The sequence below is a fragment of the Meles meles genome, chromosome 9, assembly GCF_922984935.1.
Source record: "Meles meles chromosome 9, mMelMel3.1 paternal haplotype, whole genome shotgun sequence".
Classification (NCBI taxonomy): domain Eukaryota; kingdom Metazoa; phylum Chordata; class Mammalia; order Carnivora; family Mustelidae; genus Meles; species Meles meles.
In genome coordinates, this window is record NC_060074.1 from 44,927,309 (window position 1) to 44,950,752 (window position 23,444).

General features: G+C 47.5%; 1 protein-coding gene across 15 annotated transcripts in view; it reads left to right on the forward strand.

Annotated features, from left to right (window-relative positions):
- Positions 1–19,853, forward strand: part of LRRFIP1 (LRR binding FLII interacting protein 1) — a 141,071-nt gene extending 121,218 nt beyond the window's left edge. For 8 of the 15 annotated variants that reach the window (XR_006820284.1, XR_006820286.1, XR_006820285.1 and 5 more), the window contains 6 exons: positions 776–868; positions 1,966–2,058; positions 3,332–3,473; positions 5,810–13,529; positions 13,653–13,702; positions 15,428–15,516. Coding sequence is in view for 3 of the 15 variants with exons in the window: in XM_046019182.1 (XP_045875138.1) it covers positions 776–868; positions 1,966–2,058; positions 3,332–3,473; positions 13,653–13,702; positions 15,428–15,545; positions 16,220–16,299; positions 17,404–17,508; positions 18,991–19,101 (792 nt within the window). In the remaining 12 variants the exon portion in view is untranslated. Of the gene's footprint in view, positions 1–775; positions 869–1,965; positions 2,059–3,331; positions 3,474–5,809; positions 13,530–13,652; positions 13,703–15,427; positions 15,546–16,219; positions 16,300–17,403; positions 17,509–18,990 lie in introns of those variants that run through there. The other 7 variants (XR_006820287.1, XR_006820293.1, XR_006820294.1 and 4 more) reach the window with 3 other exon arrangements.
- Positions 19,854–23,444: the final 3,591 nt, after the last annotated feature.

A 23,444-nucleotide genomic window follows, 5' to 3' on the forward strand; every position in this document is an offset into this window, starting at 1 on the left:
CATTGGTGAAGAGTCTCATTCCTTGGGGCTTTGTGTTTGTATCAGGAGGCATGGAGGATGGAATGATGGCCCCTGAGATGTCCACGTCCCAATCCCCAGGACCTGTGGCTGGGGCACCTCACATGCCAGAAGGGACGTTGCAGGCACGGTGGAGTTAATGGCCTTGTGATGGGGAGGTGACCCTAGATTATTGGGGGCCCACTCTCATCACCGGATCCTTATGCAAGGAGGCAAGACAGGCAGCAGGAGATACAGGGAGAGGGACTCAAGGCTGGTCCCATGTGAGGAAGGAGCCATGAGCCAAGGAATGTGGTGGGTTCTGCCCTAGAGCCCCCAGAAGAGAACCCAGACCTGCCTGCATCTTGATTCTGGTGCATCAGACTCAGTTTGGGCTTCTGAGTTCCAGAACTCTAAGAGAATGAATTCATGTTTTCTTTAAGCTACTGAATTAATGGTACTTTGTGACCTTAGCAATAGGAAAGTGATACAAGATTGGTTCTGACTTTTTCACCTGTTAACTTGAACTAGTGCCTTTAAGTAAGGATGTCCCCCAGGCATGGTCTCTGCCCGCTCCTCTGGCCACTGGGGACCAGGCTGAGGAACAGTTCTGGCGTGTAGAGAGGGATGTGGGCTGATGCAGGAAATGGGGCTGGTACGTCCTTGGCACGGGTCTGTGGGCTCACGGGCAGTCACAGGTCTTGGATTATCGAGCCCTGTGCTCGTCTTCCTGCTTAACCCCTTATCTGCTTTCTTTCTATCTGTTCCTATTCCTCAGGAAATCCGACAGCTACAGCAAAAGCAGGCGAGTTATATCAGGGAGATTTCTGATCTTCAGGAAACAATAGAGTGGAAAGACAAGAAGATAGGGGTAGGCCTCCTGAGTCTGTGGGACTGTGCCAAGGGGCAGTCTGCATGCAGGTGCAGAAACGCGTGTGTGAGCGTGCATGTGCCCTCGTGTGACACAGGACTAGTGATACGGAGAATGCACTTGCTTACTCAAGCCTACAGTAACTCTGACCTTGAAGTGGGCGTCCAACATGGGGTGGGCAGGCTTCTTGTTGATGCTAACTGGGCTCTCTGCCTGTGCCAAGCGGGCCAGCAGCACCCTGAGACGCAAGGAGCGGGGAAGGCACCGTAGGGCAGGTGGGACATGGGGAGGCTCAGGCCCCTCAGATTCTCTGTGCGGCGGGGCCTGTGCCTTTCTTAAAGGCATCAGAGGAAGCTGCAAGGTGGCAGGTGCTGTCCCCACCTGTTCCCTCCTGGACGTGTCCTCCTGGAGGCCCCAGTTCCCTCTTCTTCAAAAAGAAAAGCCACCACAGCCCACCTGCCTTTAGGAGTGATAAATAGGAAGACAGCAGCCCACTTAGAGGACCGGCCATGCTTCCTGATGACAAAGGGCTTCCAAAACCCCACAGCCCGCCCTGCTCCACTCCGATGCAGATCTCTGGAACGCAGTGTTGGTGCACAGGCCACATGAGGCTGTGCTGGTTTTCCCCCTGTATCCTCACCCATGCTCGTTTAGGACTGCTGAGCGTGCACACATGTGTGCGCTTTAAAACCACTTGATGTTTGTGACAACAAACACCAAGAATTGATGTAGAAAGATAGCCCAAGTCGTCACCTGGGGTTTCTTAGGCATTTCTTCTTATTCCTCGTTTGTCTCTCATCCGAGCGGGTGCATGGCTTGTGTTCATTCTCTCACTGAGCTACAAAGCTGTGCACAGGCAGTGCAAAGGCAATGCTCCCTTAAAGGCATCTCTTAATGCCTTTAAGGGAGCAGGAGGCAACATTCCTTGGCTGCCATAAATTCGGAGAAGCTCGGTACTCGCATTTTGTCTGTCTCCTGAGCGTATTCTACACAGTGCTTTAACTGGTTTTCCACGTAGTGGGATCCTTGTTCTTGCTTTAGTCACCTGCTCACCCGTGTGAATCTTCTCTCTCTCTCTCTGCTCTGCCCACACTCAGGCTTTAGAGAGGCAGAAAGAGTTCTTTGATTCCATAAGGAGTGACCGAGATGATCTTAGAGAAGAAGTAGTCATGCTGAAAGAGGAGTTAAAGGTATGAAGCCAAAGTAGAGTAAAAAAAAAAAAAATTCAGGTTCTCAAGAATGACTCTACGTGTGTACTGGTGTTAATTGATTGTGTGTCATTGATTTGAGTTCTGGTTAATCAATTCAAATCTTTGGTTAACTGACACTGAAGAGACCCATAAAGTGAACGTGGGTTCATTCAGGTCTGCCCGTTCCTTTAGATGTTGAAAAGCATATGTGATCTCAAAAGCACCTCTGACCTCCAAGAATTCTTTTATACTGCATACATTTTTTTCTCATACCCATTGATAAATTCTCCAGGACATCACACCAAATTACAGAATGTGTGTGTTTCTTTATATTAAAAGCTCAAATTTAAGGACTTCTCCAGCTGGTTGGTGGTGTGGGTGAGGCTCACACTAATTATAATTAGACTTTGAGACCCTGTGGGCTGAGGAAAATTCCATGTCTTGTTTGTGCCATGCTGGGGGTCTTCAGCTGCTGGCTAGACACTGAGTGAAGGAAAGCAGGCTCTGGGTGCGTTATCAACATCATAGGAGACAGTGTCAAGAAGAGGGTATAGCCATGGCAAATTCCAAGATCATCAGTGGAGACATATCGGTGTCAGCTGCTTATGGTCAGGGGACAAGGCCAGAGCAGTCAACTGGAGGGAACAGGTTCCTATCACCGCTCCTCCCTGGGCTGTGAGCTTGGCACTGGGGCCTCCACTGAGCTCAAGGAGAGAGCCATGGGCATGGGGTAGCAAGTGAGTATAACTGTTTTTACAGTGTTTCACAGTGTCGTAAGCATGAATTATATTTCCCTCAGAGACACCAAACATTCTAGCCAATTCTTTATTCCTCCTTTAGCATAAGTTGTGTTTATTCCTTTCGGAACACACACATATCTCTTTCTATCTCTCTTTTTCAAGAATGCAACCAGGGTGTTAAAAGGAGGTCACTTTACAGGGATTTGCCCAGTGCTCTACCATGTGGCAGCCCGTAGGTCCCTACCTCCAGTTACAAAGGATGCCTGGTAACAGCATCTTGTCACCAGCGCATCAAGACATGGACCAGAGCATCAAGACATGGAGCAGAGCGTGCAGGAAAGAAGTCGCCCTTGGAGGAAGACATCCCAGCTTTGTGTGTGTCGATAGGATATTTATGATTGTGGTGCCTACCCCTTCTCTGATTCTGTTTCCTTACTTCAAGAAAAATAATTTCTTTCTCATTATTATTAATAAAATAAAGTTTAACCTATATGAGTCCGTGAGTATTACAACAAGTTCGTTTTTGTTCCCAGAAACATGGAATAGTCCTAAATTCAGAGCCGGCCACCAACGGAGAGACTTCAGACACTCTAAATAACGTCGGACACCAAGTTCCTTCCAAGCTAACGAAAGAAGAGTTAAACGCCCTCAAGACGGCGGGGAACGGGACGCTAGGTAAGTGCCTGCCTTCCTTTGGGTCTTTTCATCCTCCAGTCCACATCGATTCACCCTCCATGCATTGTCAGAATTGACATAATCATCACTGATCAATTAACACTCACACAGCATGCCATGTGTCCTGCCACTTCCTGGGAACGCCCTTGCCACATGGTGTGACCACCCACGTGTGTTGTCTGGCGTGCCTCTCTGTGCAGTGCTCACCACCAATGGCTGAAGAATACGTTTCTCTTGCTTCTCAAAGCCACCAAGTGAACCCGTGAATGCAAGGAGTGTCATCTCGGGAATGTAGGGACAGTTCTGACGCTACTCGTTGGTTTTCCTCAGCCACGGGCCAAGATGGCTTCCTAACTTGCTCCATTATAGACTTCTCCACAGATCAGAGTAGCAGAGGCTATAAAGTGAGATAGTTAGCCCTGGTTACAAGCTGACTCTGCACATCCCAACACCGTTACGTATTCTGAGGGCGCGAGGTGCCTGTGGATGGCACGTGGGGGGTTGTGACAGAGTGCGTCTTGGGTGCCACTCCCAAGCTAGCACTCAGTGGCCCTGGGTAGGGGGCGAGGCGGACAGGCAGCCCCGGGCTGGGGAGCATGGGCAGGGTGGAGGGGTGTCCTACCCACCAGAGTCTGAATGTGCCTTCCCCTCTGTCAGAGGTGTTGTCCTTTTGTACGTCAGTTTTTGCTTCTGAAGCATAGAAATTGGGGAATCCTGTAGATTGTAAGAATACTTTATATAATTTGCAAATATCTGAAAAGGTTCACTGATTAATATTGGTCATAATGTTTGGCTTTTGGGCAAAATGAGCCTTCTGAAACCAAGGTGCAGCCTGAAGTTATAGCCGGCGGGTAAGTCTCGCCTGTCCCTTGCTGCCCGCCACGTTCCTGCGCTCGACAGTGAGGCTGGAATCCACCCGGAGCCCATGTCTTTCATTTCCATTTAGAAGGTTTCATCGTTGTTGTTTTTTTTTTTGATTTATGGAAATGTAGAAACCTCTAGGCCCCAGCTTCTCAGGACTTGCTTCCTAGGGAGAAGTCCCTCATTATCTCGATGACTCCTGAAGGGACACAACACTTTTGATTGCGTGAAAGTTGCTGAAGGAAGATAAATTGAGTGGTTTCCTACACATAAGCTGTGTGAGCAGCTAGGAATTTGATCACGTCGCTCTTGTTCAAACATACGTTTTATAAATCATCATGAACTATTAGGAAACCAACCCTTAAAGGACCAGAAATAGCACTTTCCTAAGTGGTCTCCAAATGTTTTTTGATCGCATATCCCTGTCAATAAAGAATCATGGGATCTTTCCAAGACGTATATTTTTAATTTGTACATACACATACTATTTCATCAATCTGAAGTGTGTGTTATAAAACATACCCCTGACAGACATCTTTAAAGGGTGAGGAAAGCTAACTAGGAGCCCTCCTACTTCTCCCACTTTCTCCAGGGTACATGCACCCACCTGTGGAGACCACAGCGTAATAATTTTATCCCGCTTCAACTTTTAGCGACAGGATATGTGGTATGCCCGGCGTTGGTTGGTTTGGAGAATCTGAGATACAAGCATTCATTCCAAAGTCGTAACATGTTTTCAATTTGTACTTCTTTTAGTTGGTGAATAGCTTATTATTGATGAGGTGGCCACAGTGCTTGTGAGCACTCGCCACCTGCCAGACCTCCCCCTTCTCCACCCTCACCCCCTCGTTCCCCCACCCCCACCTACCCCCCCTGAGGGGGTGGGGCAGAGGTGTTTAGGGCGTGTCAAGGACATCAGGCTGCTTTCTCTGGAACACCACGCTTAATTAGATGGCGGGGCTGAGGGTGGATTTCTTTTCACCTCACATGAGCTCTTGAGGCTGAGTTTGCTAAGGCGGGTTGAATGTTTCTTTCAAAATTTCCTTGAAGGTGGTTTTAAGCCTGTGTGAAGCACAGGGCAGTTTGACAGGCAGAGAAGTGGGAGGGGTCCGGATGTGCATCTGGAACCGCTTTAGGTCATTCTGAAGCCCATTACTTGGGATTGTTGGCTGCCGGATGCAGAGCTCTACTGGTTAACATTTAACTGCACCTTTGAAAATCAGGTCACACCAGACCGCACCAGCCGCCACTCCCACCTTTGAGACATTGGGCTGGCCTCCACTGATGGAACATTTGCTAACGGGATGAGTGCTTTGCCGCACAGACTTGGCAGGCTTCTGTCTCGTGTGATCCTGTGAGGCCGCGCTCTCCTTAGGAAGGGGGTGGGGTGGGTGAGAAAACGTGTTTACGCTGTGATGTGTGCTCAGTGGTCACCACATCATGGGGTCCCTTCAATTTTCTCAATGGTCTTTTAGGAAGAGCCAGTGAAGTGGAGGTGCAAAGTGAAATTGTGGAGAATGTGGGGAAAAAAGAAATCTTGCAGAATACTGAGCGAGAGCGGCACAAGGAGGACCCAGCCCAGGAGTGTGTGGACACAGAGGTGTTCTGCCCTGGTGAAAATGCTGAGGACCAGAATGCCTCTGAAGATGGTGCCCCCTCCCTGGGAGCGTTAGCAGATGCTACGAATGAGGAGCAGGCTCAGAACCAGATTCTAGAGAATGCTTCCCTCCTCAAAAATACAGAGCAGGTTGAGTCTGATGAGGTCAGAAACACACCAGGCGACAGGACTGGGGCTTCCCTTGAGCAGTCCGAATGTTTGCATGTGTTAGATGGTGAAACCCCAGGTCCTGGGACTGGGCAGGACAGTTACGATGCCTTGGATATCAAAAACCACAGCAAAGAATCTGCAGAAAACCAGGAAGACTTGAATGCCAACTTGGGAGAGGGTAGCACAAAGCTGTGTGCAGAATCCAATTGCCTGCAACCATCTGAAGCCGGAGGGCTGGGCAGCGCACACATGGGGCAGCAAGACGGGAGCCCCATGGAGGGTGTGGTGGAAGCAGGGCTAATGGGGCCTGGGGAGCAGGTGAGCACGGAAGCCTCTGGCCCTCCAACATCCAACAATGACAACATGAGTCTTAATGAACAGCGTGCCACAGAAACCCCCACGGAGCTGGACCCAAGCACCGGGCAGGATCTAGACAAAGAGTTCTCTGAGCAGGAAGCCGCTGAGCCCCAGGAGCTCCCAGGTCAGAGCACAGCAGTAGATGGGGAGCATGACAAAAAGGGGGAAAGAGGGTCGAAGGACGAGGAGCCAACACAGACAGAATTGCAAAACATTCCTTACTGTCCAGAGGCTGGAAGAAATCCTCAGGGAGCAACAGGTCTGGCTGTGGCAGATGCAGAAAGTGAGCCCCTAGATAGGAAAGACACCGAGGAAGAAAGGAATGATCAACAGGGAGAGGCACTGGATTCATCACAGAAGAAGACAAAGAACAAGAAGAAGAAAAACAAGAAGAAAAAAACAACAGCACCTGTAGAAACCCCTAATGAGGTTGAGAAACAGTTAACATTTCAGGACTCGGATTTAAGTGAGGTGAAGGAAGATGAGCAGCTAGCTCTTACTGACAGAAAACCAGTTGTAGAAGCACCAAATGAGGTGACTGAAAGTCCAGAAGAGGAAAGCGTAGCAGGAAGCAGTGAAAACCCTGATTGTCCAGAAAATCCTGAAATTGAGTTGGATGAAACACTTAACCAAGAAGACAATGATGTAAACACTAAGGGGGGGATAGAGACAGCTGATGGCGACACATCAGCTTTGGGGGATGACACAACCCCTTCACCAGGCACAAGCGCCAGAGATAAGGAGCTAGAGGAAGCCATGATCAAAGACGGCGCAAAGGATGATGACGCCGTGCACAGGGGTCCTCCAGAACCAATGAGTGGAGGAGCATCCAGCAGCACCCTGCTGGAGGGTGAGGGTCCCTTCAAGGACAGTGAAGATGCCCCTCCAACGGGAAGTACAGAGCAGCATGAGATGGCAGAGGGGCCCAGTCAGAGAGTCAAGAAGTTCTCAGAAAACGATGACTTGGCACCCAACATGGAGCTGGGTGCCTGCACTTCAGAAGGCAGGGATGAGTCAAGAGGCGAAAGCGAGAAGGGCAGAAGCAAGGAAGACTGTACCATGTCATAAGTGGGCAGAGGCCAAGGATTGCACAGGAAGCCCAGGGGTCAGGGGCTCGTCTGCTGCCCCCCTGGGTGAGTTTCCTAAAACGTTCCACATGGAGATAGATGCACCATAAGACAGTGAACCACCAAGCTATCCACCACATTGAGTTACAGACTGTTACTTGTAGCTGTATTCTTCCTCATTAAGGTTATCACCCCGATTAGTAAGAAAGATACATCTGTAATCAGTAGGAGTCCTAACCGAGAGCATTCCTGCCCTGTCAGACCATAGTTCACACTGCGCATTTCTGCATACAATCCAAATGAAGCTATTTAACGTTTGCCTTGGGCTGATACTCTTGACCAAATCCATCAGCATCCAACTGAAATGACCAAATGGCATTCTGAGATTTGTGAGTACAGCTGATTTTTAATATGTCTTCATTAGAATCTATGTCCTTTTGTATTTGATTTTGATGTGTACGTTATAACCTATACGGTATTTTGTTTTAAAAGGAGATAAATGGCCAAATCGTGTATAGGTCACTGAGTGATAAGATTTGCACCTTAGGACAGTAATTAATCATGCTAGGGATAAGAAATAAATATATCTTAAGGCACTGGGAGATCCTACTTCCCTTTACCTCATATTAAGTATTTTATCTCAAAGTGATACTTTTGATCTTGTTGATAATACCTGAATTTATTTTGTGGATTTTGACTTCACTTCATGCTGGTTATGTACCAAAGTCATTTTATACAGTCTTTTTTTTTTTTTTTTAATTTGTTTCTGGAAGAGACATACGTTGAAATTGCACTTCCCAATGCAGATTTTGTGCAGGAGAGCATTTCTGAAATTTATTTTTTTAACCTTTAAATTACTTCTCTTTCTATTTGTCTTTGATCCAAGAGAAAAATATGAAAGGTACCGTTCTTGCGTAAACTGCTGGTTCGACTATAACGGGATATTTAAAATAGTTGAATCACTTTCGGTATTTTGGTATAAATATTTTCATTTGTTGTATCTCAATATATTCTTGGAAAATTCTTGATTTGATCTTCCTGAAGGAAGTATATATTTTCTATACAAGGAAGCATTTTTAAAAATAATTGTAAAGTTAAATTAAAAAATTGTAAAATACTAAAATCACAAAGGACTGTATATTCTGAATGCTATTGACACTTTATGAGATGAAAGAATTCATGTCACTGTTACAAGGTGTAATTGAGTACAAAAAGGACCAAAACCTCAATAAAATTTGAGGCAAGCATAAGTGTTATTATGTAATTGAAATAAAAACATTTTATAACTTTACAAGCCTGTGATTCCACTCTTTGGGCTACTTGAATTCCAGCAGTGGCTACTGTTCTACATAATTATTATCTTCAAAGTAGCGCCTACTTCTGGGCTGCTAATTCCCAGTCTGTGTTGTGTGAAGGACTCGTTACATTGTCCCTCGAGAGTGAACGTCTCTGCTGGTACCTAGACCAGGGCTAGCATCATGCCCTCCTGGGGAGAACTGGGAAGATCTGCCCTCATAGACTCTCCTGGGATCTGTGGTTCTGGTGCGGAACCCCAGTGAAGAAAGCTGTCGGTTCTGTTGCTCTGCTAACGTGTGCTGATACTAAGACTACTTTGAAGGATATGGTGAAATTGGCAAATTAGCCCTGACTCCTCGCCTGTCAGTGTCCTGATGCGAGGGGCCAATATACCCTCCCCACTTGAGCCCTGTGAGTGGAAAACTGCGAGGCTTGCTAGAGAGTCTCCCGCCCACAGGCTGCAAAGGCCTGGAGAGGGGGCGGATGCCTCTAACTTTAGCAAAGCCACACTCAGCTTGGAATGGGCATCGGGAAAGAGCTCTCATTCCTACTTTCAGAGGTCCCTGGGGAGATGATTCAACAATGCAGCTCACTGGATGGTGAGATCATCAAGCCATTTTGAGGTCTTCCTTAAAAGACCTTAAAGCCCTTTCCTCTGTTACTTAACAGCACATTTAAGGACATTGTGGCATACTTCATACGCCTTAGGTCAGCCATCCAGGGCTCTTGATTATTCATGCATCTGTTTAAGTAATAGACGTTTTGATCACTTCATATCCGGAAGGCACTGTGCCAGTGGACAGCAGATAGGACCGGCCTCCTAGCGGAAGTGAACAGCTGAGAATCAGGAAGTGAGAAAAAAAAAAAAGTTGGGGGGGTGGGCAGATTCTGAACAGCCAAGTCAGTTCTTGATAATCTAAGAGCCTTCACTATGAGCATCAGTTACCCTGTGAGAAGGGGAAGGTGACATTGTAGCAGTAACTGATGTCCATGGGAAGGCCCTCAAGCTACCAAGAAGTCAGTAGGACCTTAGGGACGTTCAGGTGAAGAAGGCACAGAGGTATATAAGGCATTTTGGAAAGATTTGATGTCAAAAAATTCAGACTCAGAAGAAGACCAAAAGGCTACCTGTCAGCCACAACCCCAGAGGAACCAAGACCCCTGACGTTTCACTCCCATACAGAGCAGAGGAAAACGTTCCATCACTGATACCTTAATCAAAAAGTAGGGATGTCTTCTAGCCCCAAACCAGAACATAGCTACTGTATATAAAATGTAAATCTTCCTTCAAAAGTTTAAAGTATACTCATGGGTGTACGTAGAAAACAGGGAACAGCAACAGAATTTTGAATTCAAGGTTCTTATTTGATGCTATACAAAGGTGGAGAAACAGTAGAGTGTTTTTCAGGGGTTTTTGGAAATAAGATGTATTGTACTGAGTACTTTTTGTAATGTTCAGTGTTTAGCAAATGGAAAACCTAATGACCTGAACATTTAAATCTCTACTGTCACTAGGACCCTGGAGTGCTAGTTCTGGGGCTTTTTGCAGTTTGGGGTTCCTGTTTTCTGTGGTAAACCCCTTTCCCAGGAGACCACCTTGAACAGCATGCCATCGAAACAAAGGAACCCAGCAATGAGATTTGTGCCAAATGTCCAGGCCACAGAATGAAAGGAAGGGGTGTTCATGCCTACGGCATGTTAGAATGTGTGATTTATCAGCGTGATGATCGTAAATAGAGAAAACTTTGTCTTTCAGGAGAAGAAACCCTCACTCTTTTCCTTTTACCCTATCCACAGCTCCTCATATTTTTACATGTTATTTGCATATTATTTTACATATCATTTACATAGTGTTTACTTTTTTTTTTAACTACATGTTTTTCAAGATGTGTATGACTTCAGTGGTGGATGACATATACAGTTCCCATCTGTACACACCTCCCAGGCCCTGTAAATAGGAGAAAAACCCTGTCCCTGTTCTGGCTTTTGCAGGAAGGATGTGCTCTCCTGGTGTGGGAGGCTGGCCCCAGGGACCATGGAAATGGCCCACATGGATTATGATCAGACTAAGTCAGGGCAAGGCAGGAGCAGATTCCTTGAGAGACCTCCGCTTTCCTCTCATTATCTTTGACCATACGGAGGGGAGGTGATTTTCCTCCACCTCAGGAGAGGAAGCTAGAGGCCCACGATGGCTGAAATTAACCCACAGAATGGAAATCCTGCTCCTGAGAATGTATTATTACCAGTCAGCTACCCACCCTCACTGTGTCTCACTTGCTCTCTGAAAATGGAGTTGGAACCTGCCCTCTAGGGTAACGGGCCAGATCCAGGTAAAACAGTGCAGAGAGGGAGTGCTTAATGCTTGTGGTCCTTGCGGGGGATTGGCCTTGCTGCCCCTGGACAGGTGAGGTGACAAGGTGCAGGCCAGAAGAAAGACCTAGGGGAACGGGCTCAGAGAATGTCAGAGCTGCTGACACTGGCTGCCCCGGTGACTGTCTAAGACCTCGCCAACTATAAGTGCTTCTCATTTCATGGGCCTCTTGACATGTGTTCCAGAACGTTTATTGGAATTCAGTACGGAAAAACCAGACTTTTAACAATTGAAATCCCTTCCTAGCCAACGCGTGTTGACTTCTCCATATAAGAGGAAACTCTAAATTTGAGATACTGGGACTTCATTTTCTTCCGTGCCTTGTTTCTAAGCACAGCAGTTGTACCCTTCGATGAATAGTTGATAATCTGTTCATGACTGGGTATGACAGGCCAGCCATGAGCAGCGGACCTTCGTAAAGGCAGGACAATGGCAAGTCCACAGTGTTCTGAGGAGGGGATACGGTCAGCATCTCAATGATGCCCCACTGTGCACTCCACGAATCAGACTTAATGATCTTTAAAACTACAAAAGTTGGGCCCTTTTTCTTCCTATCCAGTTAATTTGGTTCTTTCTTTTTTCCATTCTCTCCAAACGTAGTTTTAAACTTCTCTCCAGTTCTGCTGTAAAGCTTGTCTCCCTTAAAATTTCACTTCTGTGTTTTTCATATTCCCACCCCAAGAGTGAAGGTCATTTTACCCTTATTTTGTATTTGTTGGCCAGCTCCATTATTATATCTTAACATTTATTTTGTACTTGCTATCTAGAATATTCGAAGTCTTCTAATAGAAACGCAATGATAATAAAATTGTACAATAGAGGGGCGCCTGAGTGGCTCAGTGGTTTAAGCCTCTGCCTTCGGCTTAGGTCATGATCTCAGGGTCCTGGGATCGAGCCCCGCATCGGGCTCTCTGCTCAGTGGGGAGCCTGTTTCTCCCTCTCTCTCTGCCTGCCTCTCTGCCTACTTGTGACCTCTCTCTCTGTCAAATAAATAAATAAAATATTAAAAAAATAATAAAATAAAATAAAATTGTACAATAGATGAAATTCAAGATCACTTTCTGACATACTCATTGCTTCTTAGGATGCTGTGGGTTTTGTATGTAGAATATAAGATAAAATAAAAAGTTACATTGAATAAAGAGCTGGGTTCATGACATTGGTGTTTCAGTGTTAGATGGGCTTGTAGAAGAGAGAGAATAAACTATCAGAAACAATTTGACTGTGTAAATTAAAATGGAATTCCAGAGGGTCATGTTTGTCTTCTGTTAAGCTTGACATTTCTGGCTTAATTTATTTTGTGGTTGTGCCTTTCAAAGTAACCACGTGGGATGCTTGGAAGAACAGTTAGGAAAGCGTGTGACTGGGAAGAGATTGTTGACAGGTGATTGTTTAGATGGAAACAAAAGTGCATTTTATGCAGATGATCTATTTCCCCTTTCACTTGGGGAATCAAAACTGCAGTATGAGAGCACTGTGGCCTCAGGAGGAAGAGTCTCGGGCCAGGAGTCCCACTCTGACTCCAAGGTCTGGGTGTACATCTGGAACAACAGAGGAGTACAGTGGTTAGAGGTGTGGGCCCTGCCTGTAGAAGAGGGAGAGAGTAGCAGGGCGCACCTGTAGGGCTGTGTGGGTGAAGGCGCGGCCACTCGGGCCATGCCTGGGACAGAGTGACCGTGCAGTACCTGTGAGCAGTGCTGTCACCACCGTGTCTTCCTGATTTGGCCTTTACACCGGGGTAGGGTTTGCCTGCACCCCTGAACAGCCCCCGGGCTGGTCTCCTCCTCTGTACTCTGCAGATTATATCCCTCGACACCCCTTCAGAGGAATGTCTGGGGGGATTTCGAGAGACATGCACTCTTCGGTGACTGGGTGGCAGGGGTGACAGAAATCCACAGCGTCACTGCAGCTCCCAGGACAAGACCCGCTCTGCAAAAGCGGGGGAGCAGCTGTGTCATCAGCAGACCTCCTATTTGTAAATGTAGAGTCAAAACTCTGGCGCTGGAGTGTTTCTGAGAGAAAAGAGAAAGATCCCTTCTTCTGGGCCATGACCTTGGGAAGTCAAGGATAACGAAAATGCCGTTGATAACTGATCATGATGCTCCGTCTGTTTGTACCTCACTAATGATGTTCGGCCATGAAGCCTGTGAGATCTTATGTTGCAGCGTGGTTTGGCCCTAGAGCCCTTGCATGCTAACCCCAAGTAGAAGACTAGCCTGTTTGCATGCAGCCGGACGCTGCCCCTGACGACATAAGCATGTTGTGAGAGCTTGACCCACGCAACTCTCCCTCGGCTGACGTCTTCCCCAGTCCTGTGTGTGGCCTCATTCACTGTGGTACGTGTATAATACCTTCATCATCAGTTTCACTAACCTGAATGCTCGCTCTCTGGTTTAGCATTCTGCCAAATGGTGCACTCCACGGATTCACCCCAACCTCTGTCTTTCTGATTTCTTTAGATATTAGGTTGAAAAAGCTTGTTGATGAACGGGAATGCTTATTGGAACAGGTAACCATCTTTTTATTACTTTATGAGTTCCCCGACGGGCGGCCGCTGAGCCTGAGAACCTTCCCATACTTACTTTCTTGCTTTCTCGCGAAAACCCTAACGCATCATGCCTGAAAGCAATTACCAAGCCAGCCTGTGCCCTTACTAGCTCTTTCCATGTAGGACATTGCAAGTCATGTGAGAGTCAGAGAGGATGTCCCAAAGACTCAAGGCCGGGGAACTGAATGTGGTTCGCTCTATGCCGATTGCTGCTTAGAACAAATATTTACGTAGAAGGGGCTAGATGAACCGTCGAGAAGCAGGTGCTAGCAGCACTTCTCCGACTTCTGCTGGCTCAGCAAAGTCGGTCTGGGGGTCCCTCAGTGATCAGCACCCCTTTCCAGAAGGTACTTTCTTCTTGGTGCAGCTGACCAAAGTTGTTGACCTTCATCGTATTCTTCCACATCCAGAAACACTCACTGACGGTCCTGTTCGGTCTTTTTGTGCGCAGGGCAGTTCCGCAGTCCTTCTAGGATCACTTTCTGAGGAAACTCAGTTCCTCCCATTTGCCTTCACAAGCCTAATCAAGGGTATTTTGCTGTACTGTTGACAATTCCTTGGAAGGTTGCTCTCGAAATCGGGGAAAGCACTCAATGTGGTAGCTGCATTGAGGTTCCTGGGATCTTTTAAAAACACGTTTCCATCCTAATTCGGTAGGCATTTCCTTAGAGCAGTGCAGCATACCAGTGGGCAGTCTGTGCCTGGGTTTCTGCTCTGCTCTGTGCTGGCTGTTGGGGGAGGAGGCAGCTTCCACCGGGGCCACAGAGGTCAGAGGTTAACAGGACAAGGGCTGGGAGACTGCCCATCAGACACCGGAACTTTCTACAGTCCTGGCTGCTGACCGCCCTTCCCGCTGGAGAGCTCGGCAGAGGCCAGCTTCCTGAGCATGGGCTCTGTGAGGGAGCACATAGTTCTGGGCCTTCCGAATGGTGCTTCTGGGCCTGGAAGGCTCCAGAAGGCCCTGCCCAGCTTCTAAGTGAAGAATGTGAAGGTGACTAGTGCACTGACTTGCTAACAACTCTGAGATAAACATTTAAAGTATGCTATGTATAGTCTCCTGAATTCAAAAGGAATTTCAAACTTAGAAATAACTTTTCAGGGGCGCCTGGGTGGCTCAGTGGGTTAAGCCTCTGCCTTTGGCTCAGGTCATGATCCCAGGGTCCTGGGATCGAGCCCCACATCAGGCTCTTTGCTTGGTGGGGAGCCTGCTCCCCCCCCCCACTTGCCTGCCTCTCTGCCTGCTTGTGATCTCTCTCTGTCAAATACATAAATTCTTAAAAAAAAAAAAAAAAGTAACTTTTCACCCAGAGTTACAAAATAATTTCTGCCTGATATGGTGAACTTGATTCCATTTTCACCCATTATGCTCTTACTTCTTGAGAAGAGTACCAATGGACCGAAGGTGTTCATCTATTTATTTGGATTGGTTATTAAAAAGGTGAGAGACACCCCCCCCATGGTGGCTGGTGGATTGTAACCATTTATTACATTTTTCTTGTGCTTGATTACGTAACCCCGATCTCTTGGGTACCTTGAAGACCCAGGAAGTAACCCCACAGCAACACTCAACTGTATGATGGGGCATTGGTTTCTTCACACCTCTTCCTTTGTCATAAGCTCTCTACTCACCTTCCGGCCTCATTTAGAGTAGAGAAATTCACACATTTTATTGGTGGGTGTTTTCAGATTAAGAAACTCAAAGGACAGCTGGAAGAGAGACAGAAGAACGGCAAGCTGGACAACCCGCACCCCGGAAATGACATCTTAGAAAACGGGACAGACATTCACGTAATGGATCTGCAAAGTAAATGTCCATCCTCGTGGGGAAGTAAACCCTTTACATGTCCTGTTTGTGTGATCCTGGGGCTAGAGGAGAAAAACCATCATGGCCAAGAGCACCCGGCGTTCCCCTTGGCCCCCCAAAGCCCTTGAGTGCAACAGTGCAATGACGTCTCTGTGTGGGATGGAACTGGAATGAGGCTGGGCAGGTGGGCAGAGTGGGGATGATCCTATCAGCCCTGGGACTCGAACAGGTGCCCCCAAAATGTGCACCAAGTTACCACCATATGATACACTGTGAGAAACGGTGTTTTCCAGGCTGCATAGTACTTCAGCCGATGGTATGGAAAAAGTAAAAGGTATTTTTCCATACAAGTAAACTAGAAAGAGGCTTAAAGGGAGATAAAATTACCCGAAGTCTCCCCTCTTCCCCTCCCCCGACCACTTCTTTGTGTTCTGTGCTCAGAAGGGCTCTCATGTCTGGCACCTGCCCAGCCTGGGCACAGGGAGAGAGCTTGCCTTCTATCTCAGCTTCCCCCTCTCTTCCCCCCACTCTCCTTACCCCGCGGGTCCACAGGCCAGAACTTCCAGATTTGTGTGCCAGTGACTCAGTAAGGGACTTGGATCCCAGGTACTATTATTTTAACATTTTAAAAAGCCCAAGAGCTTAACAGATTTTCCTTCTCTTTCAACCTTTAGGGGATGCCAACAGACAGATCAGCGACCTCAAATTTAAACTTGCAAAATCTGAGCAAGAGATAACCGCATTAGAACAAAATGTATGTGTGTGTGCTTTTAAGCGATAAATGGGGAGTGAAAGCGATGATTAACTGAGGTGCACTTGCTAGAACTCGCCCTGGAGGGCTGAGCGCAAAGAGGAGCAGAGAGTCACAGAACCAGAAAGGGCTGTCTGTGTATTTCCTGCAGAGAGAGAAAGTAGGGGAGGGAGGATCACTGGGAAGATTCTGGTTGTTATAATGGATATTAACCCTTTATAAACAATGGCTGGTTGGGGAAAATCGTAGTGTGGGCGGGGGTGAGGGGGGCTTAAAAATGTCCTTTAAAAATAATTTCTTAGAAAGCATTTCACGTGGGGCCATCCTTCTTTCCCAGATTTTCTGTCTCTCTCCTTGGTTGGGAGAGAAACCAGGTGGCTCGCTCTGGTTTCTATATAGGGGGTGTTTATGCCTCTAGCATGTTGGGCCAATCTGGGGCAAGCTGTGTCCTCAGCCAAGGGAGAGATGAATTCAGTACTCTAACCCCCTGAGTTATGGGTCCCTGTGGCTAGAGCACTTTGAGGAGTTTTAGAGGGAACAGAAATGAGAATAGCACGTCTGGGACCAGACGAGTTTAGGAAGCAGGCTTTTGGTCTCAGTGGACTGAAAGTCTCAAGTGGGTCGTGGCTGCTCCTGTCCCTCGCCACAGGCCTGGCTGTGGAATGCCATCCTCAAGCCTCCTTCCTTTCCTCTCTACTAGTTCCTGGCCTTTCCTTCTCCCTTGCTTCCCCCCCACCATGCCACCCCAGGGAGAGTGACAGGAGCTGAGGCCCTGGCTGAACCTTTGTCCAGAGCATCATTCTGCCTCAACATACCTTCTCCTGCAGAATGGCCCCACATCGGGGAGGGAGGGCAGCATTGTGGGAGCCACGCCTTTGGACTAGGGTCAGAAAGGGGAGGTGGCCCTCATAGCCATCAGCGCTGGGCTGCCCAGAAGGGCTCACTTGGCTAAAACCTATATACAGCCCAAGGTGCTAGGTCTTAACGATTTGCATGGTCTGTCCTCCCATTTGATGAACTTTGCCCTTTGATTCCACATGTGATAAAGCAACTGGAGAAAGAAACAGGCCTGTTAATTTACACATAGGATGTTTCCCTTCCTTCTAGGTAATAAGGTTAGAGAGTCAAGTATCCCGTTATAAATCGGCTGCTGAAAATGCCGAAAAAATAGAAGATGAACTTAAGGCCGAAAAACGGAAACTCCAAAGAGAGGTAAATTTTCTAGGCTGTTGGCAGGGAAAGAATGGGAAATGATGGTCTAACTGTCAGCCAAGAGAGCTTCTGCCCCTCCCCCTACCGCAGACTGTTCCGGAGCCTGGCGCCAAAGCCACCCCAAAGAGCCCCGCCAATGTCCCCAGGAGCCTGGGGCTGAATCCCAGGTCTCCCTGTGATGGTGGCTGTGGAGCATTTGTAGGTGGCCTCTTCTCTCCTGCTTCTCTCAAGTTCTTCTTGGTCTTTGATTTTCTGCGGCTTCGCCCTCATGCATCCCCTGCAGGTTTCCTACTGTTGGTTCTGCTCGGGATGTATTGTATTTCTTGGATCCATGAAGTCTGTTTCTGAGTCAAGTTTGGAAAGTTTTCACCCATGACCTCCTTACGTATTCCTCTTTCCTAGTCTCTCCACTTCCCCTCTGGGGCTCTAACCCCGAGGTGGTCAGACCCTCTCCCTGCAGCCCCCATATCTTATACCCACCTGCCCTGCCCAGCTCCTTACTGCTCTGCTGGTAGGTCTCACCATTCACCTTTCATCTTTTTAAAGTGTATTCATTCCTCTTGGTCACTCGTCGTATGGTCGTGTATGCTTCTTTGTTAACTGTATCCTTCTCTCTTTAAAGATATTGTACAGGAACACTGTTGTGTTTTCTGTGCCCACCCAAGGACTGACCCATGTTCAGTCTTGGCAGCTCGAATTCCCTTGCTGGCTCAGAAGGCTTGCCCTTCGTGTGTTTGGTGTCTCATGAAGTGATGCTTGATTTTGATGTGCGGGGGTCCTCCGGGCCTGACTTGGGGAAATTTCCTGCAGAGGGGGCTTGCTTCTGCTTCTACTTCTGCCTCTGCTAGTGAGAGGGGGTGCAGGGAGGCTAACCCATGCCAGGACCCCAGCCCCCACCCCCACAAGGCCTTTGGATCGGGGGTAGAGCTGCAGTCTCCGTTCTGAGAATGCGTGTCTCCACAACCACAGGGCAGTCGTAACCCCACCTGAAAGCACCCTGTGCTTTCACCTGTGCTCCGCTCTGTGGCCCTGCTGGTGTGGCTTCCACCCCCAGGCTCTTGTGGCTCAGGCTCTACGGTGTCGCCATCTTGGTCTCCGCCATTCCCACTTTGGTTTCTGGTTGTAGAAACCTTGCCTCCGGCTGCCCAGGCCTCAGGGACCAACTGGCCGGGGCTCAGCTCTGATCTGTTCGCCTCACTTATGTTTTGTCAGACCATCGGGACCCCCAAGACTGTGCTGTGTCTGGGGTCGAGTTGTTTTAGAGGAGGGTGGCCTAGTCACTCCTGAGGCCAGGATCTTGTGCCTTGAGTCCCTTAAGGAATAATTAAGAAATATACACATGCACGCACACAGGGCTTGTACTGCAAGGAGCTCAGTGTGTCCAGGCGACAACTGTCCTTTGCAGTGGGATGGAATCTTGACAATCCTTTTATGTTGGGAGGAAGCAAGTTCCTCAAAGCTGCCTTTTCTCTTTGCTTCCAGCTGCGCTGTGCATTGGACAAGACAGAAGAGCTGGAGGTGAGCAACGGCCACTTAGTGAAGCGCCTGGAGAAAATGAAAGCAAATAGGAGCGCGCTCTTGTCCCAGCAGTAAGCATCAGCTCTGTCCAGGAACCCGGTCAGCAGATGGAGAGCATGGTGTCCTGGGCTTGCCTCTGTTCCTGTCCCGGGATTGCTGCTATGACCCCTGCTTCTGAGAGCGCCCAGGGAGCATTTGGCTCCCACCTGCTCCCAAGCTGGCCCAGCCACAGCCCCGGCAGCCACCAGATGCCTCTGACTGTCGACCCCGACCCGGGCTGGGGCCACCACTCCAAACCCGCAGGTCATTTAACAAGCACACCGAGCCCACAGGAGCTCCGTGTCCCACGATGCGGCAGCCTCGCAACGCCACTGAACATGGCAATCAAAGTAAAGATTAAAATGCGACTTGAGTTTTCTTTTCATGTGTCTTGCTGAAAGTTGAGGGAAAATGTTACAGTGTCGGGAATTCCTTTTGGGGCAGAATCTACAATTGGAGCGACTTTGGTAGTATCTTAGCCTATGCTTTTCATACACAAAACACTGTGGAACCACAAGCCATTACCAAGCAAACTCTCACTAGAAACAAGGGGATGGTCTGGAAGTAAAAGTGACCTTAAGAAGACTCTTTACAGGCAACAAATGAAGCTTTTCTAAGGGATTTTTGCATCAGTTCAACCCTATGAACACTTTTTCCAGGGTAATTAGGCAATAGCTCCACTGAAAATGACGGCTTTCCATTCGCACTATATAACCCTTCTATTTGGACTTGAAGTTGTGAACTCCTTTTAAAGAATGTACTATTAGAAAAATTAAAAAATGAAATGCTGAAAAATTTTAGTAGTGTGGTTTTTATATTCTTTCTCCATGGAGAAAGAAGATCTTTATTCTATATTCATTGTTCATATGTTTTGGGTCATCTCTTTATTTTTTTTGTTTATATCAGTTAATTTTTCTTTTCCTAGTTAAAAAAAACAAGACTGTATTCTCAACAAACAAGAATAGTGAGTGCACTTATAAGAGTCTTAGAATATAAAGGAAACCAAGAAAGTTACACACTAAAGTCACCTACATGATCTTCTGGAGCAAAGTAGAGAAAAGTTTGGCTACTTACGGATTTTTAGTTAATCCTTGTGGATGTTGTACTTCAAGGCAGCTTGGGTCAGCAAGACAGCTTTTCAAGATATTAGCCAGAGAGTGTCACCCAAGTATACCTCATGTTGACACTTGGAGAATCCTCGTGTAAGGGACATGACCTGGGTGTATACCATTGAGACAGCGCTCCTGACATAGTGCTAAAGGTCATGGGGGTCCGTCCCGGTCATGGGGGTCCGTCCCCCAGCACCATCTGGGTCCAGGATGCACAAGGTGACATTAGGCAATAGGGAAGTTTGTGTCTCCTTGTGCCAAGGACAGTTTACAGTTCAGATTTCCTTCCTGAGCATGCCACAGAGAAGATCATCCAGGCCCCAACCACACATAGGTGCCCACAGACATGCTGTAGCTGCTGAATATTCAAGACCCGTGTTTTTATTTTTGTTTTTTAAATATTTTATTTATTTATTAGAGAGAGCACACAAGTTGGCAGAGAGGCAGGCAGAGGGAGAGAGAGGGAAGCAGGCTCCCCACTGAGCGGAGAGCCTGATGCAGGGCTCGATCCTAGGACCCTGAGACCATGACCTGAGCTGAAGGCAGAGACTTAACCCACTGAGCCACCCAGGTGCACCAAGACCCATGGTTTTTTGTTTGTTTTTTTTTTTAAAGATTTTATTTATTTATTTGACAGAGATCATAAGCAGGCAGAGAGAGAGAGAGAGAGAGAAGAGGAAGCAGGCTCCCTGCTGGGCAGAGAGCCCGTGGATGCAGGACTCAATCCCAGGACCCTGGGATCATGACCCAAGCCGAAGGCAGAGGCTTTAACACACTGAGCCACCCAGGCGCCCCAAGACCCGTGTTTTTAATACAGAAACCTACTCTTGCATTGATCCATGGAAGTACCAACCTCCACGACAACATGGTTTCTGTATTTCCCTAGGCTCTGTCAAAACACATTGGTTTCCAACCACTACTAAACACTTCTAATTTTGAAGTTCTACTTCAGGAGCATTAAGCTTTCCAAGTTCTTTCAAGAATGCAAGGGATCAGGCTCCAGTCCAACAATAGAAACTACCAGTAATCTGAGCAGCGGCAGTTTAATGCAGGGAGTGATCTACCCACAGGGAATGAACTACAAAGAAAGGATTGATGAGAACTCTAAAGGATGGCCTAGAGCTGAGGGAAAATACCCAAGAGAGAACAAATTGGGACTGAGATCTCCCTAGAGGGCTTGGGGCCACCACCCATAAGGGGACATACAAATCACAGGGTGCCAGGGACTGACACCAGCCGGCAGGAAACCAGGGGCCAGGACTTGGGTGCAAACTTTGCTGGAGGGTGGGCACCCCCAGGTGGCACACGTTCACACCACAGGCTCCATGTGAACAAGAAGGAAGGAACCAGGAAGGGGAGTCCCTGCTTCCTGCAGGGTCCCTCCACTACCATCTTCTTGCTGTGGTGGGACAGCTAGCACAAAGGAAGTGTTACCTTCCTTGTCTTATCCTTAAGGTGTCCTCCATGTCATTGTAATACAAACACATTTAAGCAACACAACCTCCTTATCTAGAGATCACAGATAATACTAAGAGCAAGTACGTAGAGCACTAGATTTATTTGCCGGATAGTTAGATATATATCTTCACTGGATTTTCACAAAAGCCCTGTGAGGTTACAAGACGAGGAGGCTGGAGCCCAGGGAGTTAACAGGCTGCAAGTCTTGCTACCGCTGGTAAGAGGAGGGCTACTTGTCTCACTGGTCCTGGGAAGATAACCTGCCCCAAATCTGTGGCTCCAAAGAAGTCAAACCTTTAGTCTCTACCTTTCCCACCAATCTTTACAGAAATAGCAAATCCGTTTTACACACACTTCTGAATCCAGAAGAAGATAGAACATGATTTTTAAATTTATTTCATAGAATATGAATTTTCCTCAAATATCGCTATATGGAATTTGTGGCTGGCTTTTCCCATCCCTGAATTTTCAACCACACACCACTGATATTCTGGGCGGAATCCTTCTTGCTTGCTGGGCAGTTGTCCTGTGCATCAAAGGATGCTGAGCAGAATCCCTCGCTCTACCCACCAGATACAAATAGATCCAGCCCACAGTCGTGACAAACGTAGATATTTCAGACGTCACCGAAGGGAAGCACCCTACCCCCAACTGAGAATCATGGCTTTCACCTGAATTATAAAATTGGGAGAAGAGAAGAGGTGGCTGCAAACCTGGCCCAGGATGCTTATTGGATGTTTCCTACAGACTGTCTGAATTTTTAGAACTAAAGGGGCATTTAAGACATTAAGGACATAAAGAAACCCATTCAAAAGACATTGTAAATGCACAATATCGGTGGATAATGTAAGTCAAACACAGTTCAGAACTTCGGTGAGGTGCTATGTTCCATTGTTCATTGTTCATTGTCCCATTTCAATCATCTGACATATAAACGAAAGAATCAAAACTTACCATTGATATTTTTGAAATTTTAGGTTATTATTTAGCAAATATGGATTTCTGCTTTGCATAGAGCCAAGCTCATGGAGAATACCATGACAAATGCCCACCTTAAGAAGGTGGTCCTAAGGAAGAGAATGGCACAGACAGTCACAGAAGAGGGCAGCATGGGATAGCGGTGTGGGAAGTAGAGACAGCCAGGTTCCAATTTTCAGACTGGGGCATAAGCATCTGGTGTGTTTCTACAAATGGTCAGGCCAGATGTGGTACATGTGTGCACCTGCCTGTCTGGGTATTTGCATGTGAGCTGCAATCTGTTGACCTGCCTGGTTTCCTGCACCTGCAGCCTCATCCCACCAGGGTATGGAGATACCTGAGGATCTAGAGGACCTCAGCTCAAGACTGCCCTGTGTCCAAGAGCCTCCCAAGACTAGGTTTCCATCCAGTTCCCAGTTCCTCAAGAACCAGGCAGTTGTCCCAAGGCCCAGCCCCACACTTGCCTCCACACTGCCTTTCCTGACTGGTGTGATGTCTATTGGTTCCCAATACCCACTGCTTGTTCCTTTCCCCTCTCTACCAGAATAGTCCCCATCTCCACTTACCAGACAACTCCTACTCTGTCCCCAAACACACTGAATGCTAGGCAGGCTCTGCTAGTCCGAATGGAGTGGCAACGGCCATGGCTGGGTGTCTCCCTTTGCAATCACCCATACCGTGGGTGGCATGCAACAAGAACACCACAGTCTTGGAGAAAGAGTCCTAAACTCAAACATCTGAAGTCTTAGATTAATGCTCCTGCAATATAATGATTTATAAGAAATACAGACATGGTCATTCAGATAACCAAAATGTATTTTGGTCTATATATGC